General features: G+C 37.8%; 1 protein-coding gene across 1 annotated transcript; it reads right to left on the bottom strand.

The window, feature by feature from the left end:
- Positions 1–1,037: 1,037 nt before the first annotated feature.
- LOC145778028 (kinesin-like protein KIF2A) lies at positions 1,038–12,943 on the bottom strand. Its single transcript, XM_082589419.1, has 17 exons — positions 12,814–12,943; positions 12,181–12,275; positions 11,925–11,999; positions 10,721–10,985; positions 10,124–10,280; positions 9,462–9,612; positions 8,936–9,133; positions 8,259–8,325; positions 8,060–8,151; positions 7,679–7,821; positions 7,074–7,198; positions 6,691–6,779; positions 6,153–6,331; positions 5,463–5,598; positions 4,910–5,014; positions 4,327–4,471; positions 1,038–3,579 (listed from the first exon to the last, which is right to left on the bottom strand). Exons 1-17 carry the CDS (start codon positions 12,872–12,874, stop codon positions 3,494–3,496), a joined length of 2,169 nt encoding a protein of 722 aa, XP_082445545.1. The 5' UTR covers positions 12,875–12,943; the 3' UTR covers positions 1,038–3,493.
- Between the last annotated feature and the right edge of the window lie 649 nt (positions 12,944–13,592).

Here is a 13,592-nt window from a genome sequence, read left to right as displayed (position 1 = left end):
AAGTTTTTTCATATCAATACGTTCTTTAAATTGAAAGTTGAAAGAAATTCAATTTCACGTCGAGGGAAGTAGGCTATGTTCAATTAAGACGAACAGTCCTAATTTCTCTCGGAGACCTTGATTGGAGCCCAACAATTTTCTCCATTTCAAGATCTCTGCTCCCCTGAGAGAACACCCCTGTACACTGAAATCAAGACACCCATTCGTTTGTTTGTTTATCTTTATCCTGCATTGCGGGAAAGCGGACTTGAGCGCTATGCATCGGTGTACGCCTTCCGACATACACCTGACCTACGCTGCAGCCGACGGCAATGTCTGTTTCCGGTTGTCTACTCTACTTATGACTTAAATTTGGTACTACCCATTACTCGAAATCGATCACTGGGTAAAGGCAATTATCGTAAAGTTTCTTGCCCAGAGAAACAACAGCAAGTGCGGGTGGCTGGAGTCGAACATGCAGGCTCTCGACTGCGAGCCCAACGCGCTAACCACTCGGCCACGGCTGCCGACCGACCGGTGCTCGTGCCAGCCGCGGCTGCCGACCGACCGGTGCTCGTGCCAGCCGCTCAACTTCTGATCGACAAAGCTGATGGACAAAATATCTCTGCGGCTAATTGGGCGGATCATAAATGGAAGTCAAACACCACCAGACTCCATTCGCACACCCCAGATGCCAACACCTGTCCCACCGGGCAGACACTACAAAGACAGGCGTGGGTGTGTCTCAACCATCTTCTTACGGCGTGACGCTTTTTCGCTCAACCATGCACCAATAGAGAATGGCTTCTTTCTCCACTTGTGAATGTGGTGCTGAGGAACAGACCACAGACTACATCAACGATTGCACCATCTTCAAGCCACCTGATGGAGTGGAAGATCTGCGTGCTTGGATGACAAAATAAAAGACTGGCTGCTTTCTAGTAGTCTTCCAGTGTAGTCCGGGAACATCGTTAATCTGAGGTGGTAAAAGGATAGAACCTCGGCCCCTGAGACTCACACGACGACTGCTCAGTTGAACCACAAACCACTCGTAGAATGCTAATTGTTTAAAAAATACCAAAAGCAAGCACAAAAGTTTTTCTACATAGAAAACAAAAGAAACAGTGACAACATCACAGTAAACCGGCTGAACAGTGAGCATTTTAATCAGGCTTTTTATAGTCTACAAGCAGGAAACCTACCGTTTATTATAACACAAAAATAGTGACTTTTGTTGAATTTTACCAATATAATCTGCAGTTTCTAATCCCATTTTGAATCTCAGAACGTGAAATACAGATGTTATTTCAAGATGAAAACTGCACATAAGCTGAGGTGGGCTACAGTGTTACGACACAAACCACATCGGCTAAAGTGCCGCAAGGTAAATAACCAATAGAAAGTAACCAACGGGTAATTAAAAGAATGTTTGAGTTTGTAACAAACAAATACGCGGACTGTAAGAAAGTAGATATGAATGAAAAAAAATACTTTTTAGAAACGTTCATGAGACTTTTTGAAGACACAAGACTAACGAAAAATAATACATTTTTACATAGAAGCAAACATTTTATATCGAAAAAACAAACAAATGAAGCAGCAACACCACCGGTATACAATACATGGCACATGAGTTTAACACTAAGACAAAAATATGAACCCCGAGCATCAAGTTTGAGATCGATAGACAATTTTTATTCTTTAACAAGAAATCGTCTGCTGTGCTGTTAACTATGTTAGCACACACTTGGTATACAAAAGTTGTAATTCCTGTTTATGGAATTCGATCCCAGACAGCAACAGCACAATCCGTCATTTTTTACATTGGTTTAACGTGTCAGACTGAGGATTGGACAGTGCCATCATTCCGCGATCGAAAATTATCTTCATAAAGCATTTCCATCAATGTACGAATGGTTTGCACTCACAGTTAGTAACTTTGGAAATGGCTCATGTTTATAACATTGACACTCAGTTCTGGTTGGAGCAAAGGAAGCACATCAAAAAATCAATTTGATTCAGTGGCGGCGACTCAGTGCGTGGAAAGAGAACTTGTTTTAATGAGCAGAGTCTCATTTTGTTTACGAGTGTTTGTGTGATTGTGTAAATGGTTTCATCTTCGGGTGGATGAATCTTAAGCCAATTTTACATCGCGGAATGACATCAAATAATTTTGTTTTCGAATCTTTCAATCAGATAATTTTTCACGATATTGCATCACGAATAAACCCATCCCATCAAATATTGACAAGCCAATTTTTCAACCTCCGGTTAATAAATTGACAACATTTCTTGAATGTAAATTGACGTAAAATCGATAACAAGCAGAAAAATTTAATTTGCAACCGGTCCCCAAAATTTGCACGGATTCAGGAGACGGGATGAGTGCAACGACCGAGCAAAAATCAGAATTTTTCAAATTGATTAAACGTTTACATGCGTTTAATCAATGGAAAAATAAAGTGATTGTATAAGTTGAGTACGTTTGTATAAACGGACTTTCCTGGACTGCCAGCAAAGCAAGTCTGCAGAATTTTTTTCAACTAGATGATAAACCAAAATTAAAATTAGTAAGTTGCATCACTTAGAATAACCCAGCTAGCAAAATACGTCCTTTTCACATTGATTCAACGTCCGAAATGTATCAGAATCAAATGTAAAATTGGACAGAATTATCTGAGGGATCAAGTGATTACAAACCACCATCTGGACATGAAAAAAAAACAAACAATAAAGATGAAACAACAATACACCAAATCAATGCTAATGGAGAACCAGCACAGCACAATGAAGATATCGGTATGATTTATAATGTTCACTACATTGGTCTAATAGGTAATACGGGCAACTCTTACATACAAATAAACCGCTACGCTGAATCACAAAGCAGCTTTTTTTCACTGACGACTTAATATGATTTAATATATAACGAACAAATTTGTAAAAAAATAATTACTGTGTACAATGGTATAGTGAATAAATCAAAGTAAATTCTTGCCCAAAGACAAGGCTTTCTTGCGAAACAAAAAACTCCATGCGCTTGCAGAGATGGAAGGCGAAGGTGCAGAACAGCGCATTATAAATTGGAAAGAAGTTGTCAATGACGTGTCATATTGTATCAGTATCCCGTTCACAGTGAGACGAATCGCTGTTCAAAGATTCACGACTCTTCACGTGCAAGAAGACGATAACAGAATAAAGAAAATAACATTTGACAGAGAAAGCAAGAAAAACAAACAAATCAAACAGAATCAGTCATGTTGAAGTAACAAGTACAAAATATAAAGATTTATAAAAAGTTATATTGGTTTGCAAACAAGTTTGTGTGGATAGTGACAACCACAGTGCTTCAAACCAGACAGAACGCAAGTTGGAAAAACAGCCAGGATCATCAGATCTTCAACACATTAAGTTATTAATTACAAAACTAATGGAAAGCTGTTGTTGTTGATATCAACCGCTCAGCCATGCAAGAAAGTTCGTGGCGGCGTTGCATGAGATACTCTGTTGCTGTTCAGGATTTTCCTTGCTTCCTATTCTTTATGTTTCTGGACACAGCCTCCTCTTCAGCGAGAGCTTGTTGAAAATTGTCAAGCTTTTCTGTGAATAAAACGAGAGACTGTAAAGCAGCGTGCTTCTAGAGTTTGTATCAAACTAGCAATAACGCGAACTTCAAAAAGAACATGAGGATTAGGAAAACAAGATTGGGCCAAAGGAATATGCGATGGACAGATTAAAGTGGAAAAAAGGGCGAAGAAAATTGCCGTAGAGAAAGATCCGTCAACCTTTACTGCACGTTAGTGATGTTGCTGAGTTGCCCACACACGGTTAACATGTCAAATTTTGATGTTCGAGACGAATTTTCCAGTGAGCAAAGTTGCCTTTTCATACCGTTTCAACGTGTAACAACGTAACAAAGGCAACATTTGTTGCCTGAGTTGACATCTTTCCAAATACAGTATAGCAAGGTTAAGCGACAATCCGGTGGCAAGAATTTCTCTCTGGCTAGATGTAAGCTCAAAGCTTTAAATGACTAAAATTTCTTAACTCTTGAGACTATGCTTTGTCATGTTGTCTAATCTCAGGCAGTCTTCTTATGCTTGTTCTCATCACGTGTCAAGCATGAAAGACGTTTAAAAAAGCTTGAAGCGACAAAACGCGAACGTTATAACGTGCTCGAGATGAAAATAGGATAAGCTAAAAACTTGGCACGATTGCAACACTTTGATGAGGTTAAGTCACTGTGTTTAAATAACGTTTAACAAAACAGCCAAAATTAGATAAGTATACGCAAAATAAGAGTGATCTCAAAAAGAAAAAATATCCTGACATTGATATCAGTCCCACCTTGAAGGTCTTGCCGACGCTTCTGGTATTCCCTATCCGTAGCTTGAAGTTGTTCCTTCAGCTTCGCAACATAAATTTCTGGATCGAAGTCAACTTCCTCCGTCAAGCTGAACAAGTTCGCTGACGTTGCGACCGATGATGTGAGCTTGAAAAATTAGGTTTGCTTGAAAATGACAATTTCGGATGTAAGCAACACGAGCTTGGCTCTCACTGTCAGTTTAGGTCTCATAACTACTGAGCCTCGTGGAGTGAGAATAATAAGGTTCTTATCATACTCGGCCTTCAGCGTTAACGACAGTAGGTCAGTTTCTTTCTCACGGCCACCTTTCCTTCAGCAACAACGCTCACCCAGTTTATTACATACTGGGTAGAGATGAGCTGCATTTATCAACACCCGGTTTGAGCTGAGCGTCGAACCAGGTTTGCATTTTTTGAATGCCAACGCCTTGTCCGTTGCACCATCCCCCCACCACACTGCCAGTTTAGCGTTACTTAAATGGAGCAAAGAAACTTCGTAAACTTCACGTTAAAGAGTGCCGCATTGATGTTAAAGTATAAAACAAAGCTTTGGAACGAAACTCACTCCTTGCAAATAACCACGATGAGATTCCACAGTCTCCTCTTCGATCTCTTGCAAACTCGACACGGTCTGGTGCATTTCGAACATTTCACGTGACACTTCGTCTTCCTAAGAAAATGTAATCATGCGGTCTTCTTTTTGCTTATACGGCAGCAATCCAGGCAACATGTCCCAGCTGCTGCAACCAATGAACCGTTGAAGGGTTCTGTCAGCTCCTTGGTTTAAAAAAATACTTCCACCGCCAAGATGAAACAAGAGCAAGTATGCTGTCGACCATGTGTTCGAAATAGAGGAAGTGACAAAGTATAAACGTCAAGCAACATTATTTGAGACCTGCTGTGCTGTACAACAGGGTTAGGTACAGAAGAAGCCCACAGCTGAGAGCGGTCAGAGGCCAATCTAAAAATCGGGCCCAGGTTACGACAAAACTAGTGGCAAAAAGAACGGCAAAAAGTGACCAGTGGGTCCATATTAGCCATGCTTGCCTTCCTGGCACAAGTATCAAGTATGCCGTTGTATTCCAGCAATAATGCGAGTTAATAGTTCATTGACTTACACACAACGAACTTATCAGAGCAAGGTCGGAGTTGTTGGGCGAGCGATGGTTGAGCCGGTTCGACGGCTCGTCGATGAAAGGTTCGACAACGGATGGCCGGTTCCTGAAGGGCTCATCGATCGCCAGTTCCTTGACCCTGCAGACGACCGCCAGTGATTAAAGTTCTGCTGAGACGATTAACAAAGCTACTGAAAGTCAAACTAACTGCAAGTTCCCAGTCAGTAAATCAGCTCGTTTTTTGCATTGACTGAACGTCTGCAGTCGTACTGATTTGCTGATCAGAAAGTTTAATTCAAACGCAGTTCATTTCACGTTAGAACTTCTACGTGTGTGAAACGTCCAAGTAGCAGGTACAGAACATTAAACAGACTTTCTGGGACTACACAAATACTAAATAATGCACTGAGCAAACGCGCCAAAAGTTACGTACGTACCGTATACCTGTCAACACATGAGTATAAACTATGAACATGCAGCAAAGATGGTTGTTGACAACAAACAATAACTCAAAAGGAAGTGATTATACCAGTAGAAAGGAACCACAAAACATCAATGAAAGAAGCAAAAAAACATTGATTTGATCAGTAGTTTTATCAATTTAACAAAAATCAGCCGCGTAAAGTTCATGGAAGCGTTATATACATTACACTCATAGTTTATAAAGGCATTGCAAATGGCAACAAAGGCTACCTGTCGGCGTAGCGTAAGGTGTTGAGGGTATGCTCACATGACGTCATGCCGGGTGATATAGTGGCAATCATGCATGTCCGTGAGTGCTCACCAATGAAAGAATCACGAAGAACTTGTGTGAGTTTGCTTGCGCGAAAGGGAAGATGCTGTTTGTTCTGGCTCATGGCTCTGATGCATTCCTTCAGAACATGAAAGACCGTTCAGTTTTATTTGTGATCATCACAGCGAAAACAATACATGCCGAACATAGTAGAGGTTCAGATGAAGGTAAAAGCGACAAAACGCCAACGTTATAACGTGCTTTAGATCGAAACGGGATGATAAGTTTAAGATTTGGCACGATTGCAATAGTGGTTGAAATAGAAACAACGAAAAGATGATGTTAAATCACCATAAAAATAGTACTTTTCGGTTTTTTGAAGTCAGTTGACTTTTAATGTTAAAAATATGGCTTTTCTATGTAAGCTACAAAAATAAAATTGTATTGTTTGAACTTTAATGTACGAAGGCTTTCAAAAAGTCTTGCTCGGACGCTTACTTTGAGGGCGAGGAGACTCTTGTTTATTTCCGAACCTTCCACCCTAGTTTGTCGGTCAGCGCTGGTAGTGTCGGCTCCTCTCTCATTGCCTGCGTGCAAAGTCCATTGTTAGCTAACAAAATCTACCCTCTTTAATCCTTATGCTGCTGCATATTAAGGGATTTTGCAAGCTAGCTTGAATTTGAAATTCGAAACCAATGACCAAAGTCATCGCCCAAAAACGAATCTTACTAAACCAAAGTGGCTAAGTAGAAACTTATACCTAATGTCTATCATTGCTTGAATTGAAAATAATGTAATTTAAGTAATTTATCAATATTACAACTACTTGGTTTATCGTCTAGCAGAATCTTAAGAGTCGGAGAGTAAGTATGCAATTTTACCGGCAAGATCAATAAGAGAAAATTTTCCATAAAGAATTTTCCGCGGTCCACTTCTTCGGAGGATGAGCTGGAATACAGCGTGAGATCTGGAGGAATGTTGGTTTGCGGATGTCACTCCTGAAGTCCTAGAAGTATCAAAGATCAACATCAAATGGTGATTCATGATCGCAAAAATGAAAACAACAAACTGCATTCAACCAGGATATTTTTTCTGAAATAGAACTTGTTGGCCTTTCGAGACCTCATATTTGATATTTCCTCTTAATATCTCATCTTCAAACCATACTTGCTCTAGTTTCATCTTGGCAGTGGAAGTATTTTTTAAACCAAGGAGCTGACAGAACTCTTCAACGGTTCATTTAAACTTTCATCGTTATTTAGTAATTTAAAAAAACTCTTAGCAGTTTCCGTGATGTTTGTAAAGCAAGTTGCCTTGTAGAACCAACTACGAATGGTTACATTTCTTGAAAATCGATTCTCTTTTATTTAAAAAATTTAATCATTACGAAGATGTTTTCAAAAATACATATAATTTTTTTTTTAAACTAAGTCGAGATTAGTCAAAATAAATGACTTTCTTCTGGTGGATGTTCATCATACCACACCTGCATCTTGTTCCTTCCCCTATCAGCTGCAACACTTCATTTAAGGAAGATACTCGTCTCTCTTGGAGTCCCACCACCTGGACCTGCTGCCTCCCATCCTCCAGCACCCGTAACCGACACTTCTTGTTCAATAAATCAAAAACCTGAGGAAGGCAAACAAATGTGAGTTGAATCGTGAGCAATTTGGTAGTTAAGGACAGACACAAGGTGTTCCAATGAAGAAGTCTTAAAAATGTTAATACAACTTTTTTTCAAAATAACTCTTTTAAACTCATGCATAGTTAAAAGCTTTTGCAATTTTTTAAATGTTACAGGTTAAAATAATAGAGAAAAAACATTTTAGCTAATTGTCACCCAATAAGCGAAAGGCCATGCTCGTACCTTGCCGCTGTAAATCTCAAAGAAACTGGCATAGACTTCCAGGTTCAAGTGCTTATAGGTATGCTTCTGCAGGTGATGAAAAACGTCTTGAGCTGAAAGAAAACGCGGTCAACTGTGGTGAGACATTGTCAATCAGATGCTGCATATAAGATAGTGGGGACCAATTGCAGAAAAATTAACACACAACCGGCATAAGTACCTGCTAAAGCGTAGATTCCTTTCCGTGAGTCTTGCTGTTTGCCGGCTGTAAAATCACCGCCCATTGTCTGTTCGAAAATGCGACATTGTGACAACTAACTAAAGCTCTAATCACGGCTTATGGCTGCGTTCTATATTGCTGGCAGGCTTTTAGACATGAAGTGCAAACAACCTAGTTTTTTCTGTACTTTTATAGGTTGCTGTATGATCAAGCAGTGGATGCCTGATTGAAGTTAGACAAGCTATTGATACAACACCCAGCATGATCTGAAGATACTTAATGACACGCCAGAAGGAAGACGCAAAGATGAACTACAACATCGCCTTAATTCACTTCACCTCAAGGTGTTAGCCTGGGCTTGAAGATATTCATATACGGAAGTGGCTATATTTATGGCACATTTCACCATGACTGTCGCCAAATAAAGCATTATATCCGAACTTGAGAAAAAGCTGTTGAAGATTAAAACTTGTAATTTGGAAAACTTTGAAGTCCTGAGCGGAAAGAAAAACTAACTTGAAATTTCTTTTTTATCTGAAAATTTCTTTAAATTATAAACAGTATTTTTTTATCTGGCAACACTGCCACAAATCAAAGCTCTTTGGTAGCACGTCATTGCTAAAGGCACCGCATAGCTACTTCCTTTACAAAAACGTCAGAACGCAATCAACACATACATGTGTTTTTCCGCTTCCAGTTTGTCCGTATGCGAAACACGTCGCCATGCCTCCTTCAAATATGCACTCTACCAGCGGACGTGCGGTGTACCAGTACACCATCTCGTTGGTGCATATGTCGTCAAATGAATAGTCGAACTTGAAGGTCTGGTTCTCAAGATATTTTGTCATATCCACTTTCGCTTTCGGCTCACTAATCTGAAACATTGTGAAATGAAACAAAAACTATAGAAAAGAACGGAGTCAATTTGAATTTGAAAACTCAAAACACTGTGTTTAATATTAAGTGCTACAAGATTTTTTCTCGTGCAAAAAGTGTAAGTTTTATTTCCATAAAGAAATCATGTTATTCCTCCCAATTGAACTCTTATTGAATTTTCAGTAGACGAAGCACAACTCCACATTTTACAAACTACCAAGATTCTGTACCGAAGCATAGTATGAAGCTGCTTACGAAGCTATTGTACAGCACAACTAAACAAAAACACATATTAATAAACGGATATCAAAAATCTTCAAGACCTACCATGACGACATTTTTGCTGGGAATGGTCGTGACGTCAATCTCCTTCCTGTTCATTTCCTTTTTATTCAACGGACGTTTGCGGACACACACACAGATGCGATGCTCAGCTACCTGATCTGTGGCTGTCAGCGGCTTCATATCCAGCGTCGCCCTACACATTAATGGAAGAATTGCGGAAATTCACAACTACCCAGACAACAAATCGTTCATTTTTTACAACGTCTATAGAGACGTTGAATCAATGCTTAAAATGCTGTCTGGGTATGTGCCGCAAAGCACTTCTTTTGAAATTTATTTACTTCAGTAGAGATAGTAAACTGACTGCATGTTTTCTTTCCATCATTATCTGCTGTCACTAATATGTTCTGGAAAAATCCACAGATCGCCAGAACGTTCAATCAGTGTAAATGTAAATAAATTGAGTTTTTGTTATTATTGATTTTATATTTTATTTTGACGAAAATGAGCGGGGCAGAAGTTTTGCCATTGTGAAGGTAAATAAAATTATTTGTATATACACCATTAATGTACGATAAAAATGTAAGTAAATATACTATTATAATTAATCATACGGAGACTTATCACATTTCAGGCTTATATATTTATAAACTTCGTCTCCATAGTAAAAGAGAGCGTGTTAATTAGTTGCGTGTATTATTTACCTGAACTCTTTTATCATTATAGCGAATTCCCAGTTGGCGTTATTCGGATCGTAATATTGCTGACGGCGTTCACGCTCAACCATCTGCGCAGCACGGCGCTCCTCACGGTTCCGTTTTAGTTTCTCCACTTCATCGACCACATTTGACTTCCGCCCACCTGCAAAGTAGGAGCTGCAGCTGCACATTAGGTTTCGGATCAAAAATGAAGCTGTTTTTGGTTTAAGTACCTCACCAAGAAGCTTATTCAAAAAAGCTATAAATGGCCTAACTTATCACAATAGGTAGTAATAGATGCATAACTGATATAGTACAGACTACAGACAGTTATTTGTTATGATACATGAAAACAGTTGTTACTTGAATAAACGTATGAAACGAATGGAAAAAGTATAAAAAACAAAATAAAACGGAGTAAAAAAACGTAATAAAAAACAATTAAAAAAACGACGACTAAAAAAAAACCGTTTTTAACCATCCCTAAGCACGAGCCACTGCTCATAAACTGCAAAATATTCATCCGCTTATCTCTACAAGAATTATAATTTATCAAAAATGTAAAATGATTGCTAAGTCCAGGCGTTTGACTCCACTACTTACGCGGGGGAGCTTTCGGTGGAGCCATTGCAGAAGCACTCCCGTTTACATTCTCGCTGACGATTATGTGCTCTTCGCTGGTTTTAACATCAGCAGATCCGATGCTTTGCCGAGATGATACAGCATTTTGCTGTTCCTGTTTCACGCTCTTCTTTTGTTGGTATTCTGGAGAAGGACTCCCGTTCTCTGTTTGCCGAGGCAACTCCAATGCCGATGCAGGTTTTTGCAGAACGGTACGGCGATTGATGGCAGACTGAGAATCTGTTTTCTGCAAAAGTTTACGTTGGAGAAATTTTAATTTTTGCACAACAAATAAAAAACTATATTATTTTATTCTATTTAAGCAAAATATTGCTTTAAAAAACAAAAACTTTGAAAAAGTTGAACTCAAGATTTCATACGGCGAATAAAAGCTTTTTTTAACCTTAGAAACTAAAAACTGTTTCCCTGATTTTCAGAAACTATGCTACCATTTTTCATTTAGAAAAATTAATTTTCACTAATCTATCATGCATTTGAGAATAAGTTACAAATATTAAAAAAAATTATTGCTGGCAACACTGCCGTTTTCACGTATGACTTTCTAAGTCGTTTTAAGCCCTCTAACAGGTAACTTTAGTTGCATTCCTGAAATCGTGATGGACTAAATCTTTTTTTTTCTAAATAAAAAGAAAAAAAAGGAAAAATGTAGACAATGAGCAGTATAGATAGGTTTATTATTAAAGACCCAAATAAAATAGTAATTGAGTAAAAGCGATGTTAATTAACGAAATTCATAGTTTGCAATCTGATGTCACAAATTAAAAACGTAAATCCCTTAATCCATTGCCTCAAATGGAAAATAATTAAATTCCATAATCTGTTGCCACAAAACACGCTAATCAGGAGCACTTATTATCCCGCATGCAAGTAGCCTGATTATGTGATAAGTTTCCGTTGAAAATCAAATTAATCGTATGCCATGAAATAAAAACTTTAGTTCTTTTTGAAAGGATTGATATTCTTTGGCATATCTGCTCTAAAAAATAAATTATCAAGAAAACTTACCAGAGTTGTCGCTTGATGAAACTGAGAAAGTCATAGGCCTACTTCACTTCAAAACAAATACAGTATATTGAAATCAAAGTCTGTTTTTTTTAACAGACTTTTTTTAGAACTCCAATAAAAGTTTGTATAATACCTATTTAGAAAGAATGTAATTGCACACCTGAGGTTTTTCAGATTTTTTCAGATGGCTTGGAGCAAGCTCTGGATTCAATTCCATTATCATTTCTAAGGTAACCTAAACAAGAATTATAAAAGATTTTACGCAAGAAGAATACAATGAAATAAACACATTTTTCCAAAGACATCATAAAACACATGTATTCTCAAAAATCTTGCTGCTTTGTTTTGCGATCATTGACGATAATAAACATGTAACGTTGAGAATCAACATCAAGAAACAAACATAATATACATACCTCTTTTCCTTTGGTTTCATCATCTTCAAACCATTCAACTGTCACACTTGCAGAACTGGGCTGAAGTTTGGTCACTATAGCCTTATGAACTCGACCTAAAATGCAAGTACCAGAATACAACAATTTAGCAACAGAAATAACATAACAAGTGCATAGAAGATGGATCCAGCAGCGACCGCCCCCTTCGCCTAAAGTGCAGAAAAGTAATTTTTTTATGGTGTATTTGTAAGGTTATCCTAGTTGCTGGGGAGTTCGACTCCCAGACACCCCAACACTTTCTCAGAAATCCAATTTGAGTTACATTTTAGCTAAAAAAAGTGGTTTGGTACAGATAATTTAACTTTTGTAGTTGCGTGGGAAATAACTTAATTATCTACCAGACCGCTAAAAATATTCAACTTGTCAATCTGGACCTTGGTTAACATTAGTTGAGTAACCCTGATCTAGGTTAACTTAGCTAGGCTGATAAAAAAGTATATCCAGAAGCTCTGTGATTAATTGTATTTTTGATACAAGTGATTTGACCCTGCACCGATTTGAAAATAAATATCTTTTATGAGATAGAATAAGTAAAATCAGTAAAAAAGTAACACAAACAAAATATTCATTGGCCTAGTAGTTTTTTAGGATTACCATTGCTTCTTCGAATGTGAACACTAACTCCTTTCTCCAGTCTCCCAAAATTGACATTCATTGCACCAAGTTATGCCATAAAATGTATAGCGAGATAATAATGTGAAATAAAAGCTTAACACAAAAATTAACTGAATCTGCGAATAAAATCGATAAAACATACAGTAAATTTAACACTATATACTACCGAAGTATTTGTCTTGAAAGATTTATTTTTTGCACTTCTAGGTTACTGGAGCAGTACAGTACTCTTCTGTCTTAATGAAAATAATATGAAGAAATATTTTCTTTGTTGTTTTGAAATAAAATTTTACTAGGATACTGAATTTAAAACATCTACAGTAAAGTCCATGTACTAATTTGTGACCACTTTTTTCAAAGACCGACTTCTGAAAATTGTATTCGCTATCTTAAACAATTACTCTTTTTTTATTGGAAAGATATTTTCATACTCTTAAGTGTGTAATGATTTTGTGGTATTGCTGTGTGTGTTAAAATTACAATAGCGCATTTTATGATGCTGTGTTAATACCAAACTGCGTCCAAACACCACTCTTATTCTGACAGAATAATTCTGCACGATGCGCCTAATAAAACGATTTGTAAAAAAAGTGCTACAAATAATGCGATAACAGAAACAACACTCACACACTGATAAAAGCACTAATGGATACATTGCATACATTTTTATGCCTGTTGAAAGTCATGATGCTATTTTTTATTTGGGGATTGTAAGTCTTAGGTCGCCTGCAATTTTATTTATTCCTATCTTTTTTTTC

This window comes from Aplidium turbinatum, chromosome 10 (genome assembly GCF_918807975.1).
Source record: "Aplidium turbinatum chromosome 10, kaAplTurb1.1, whole genome shotgun sequence".
In the NCBI taxonomy this organism is placed as follows: domain Eukaryota; kingdom Metazoa; phylum Chordata; class Ascidiacea; order Aplousobranchia; family Polyclinidae; genus Aplidium; species Aplidium turbinatum.
The sequence above is the reverse complement of the archived record's forward strand: the minus strand, read 5'-3'. Positions and strand labels throughout refer to the sequence as shown.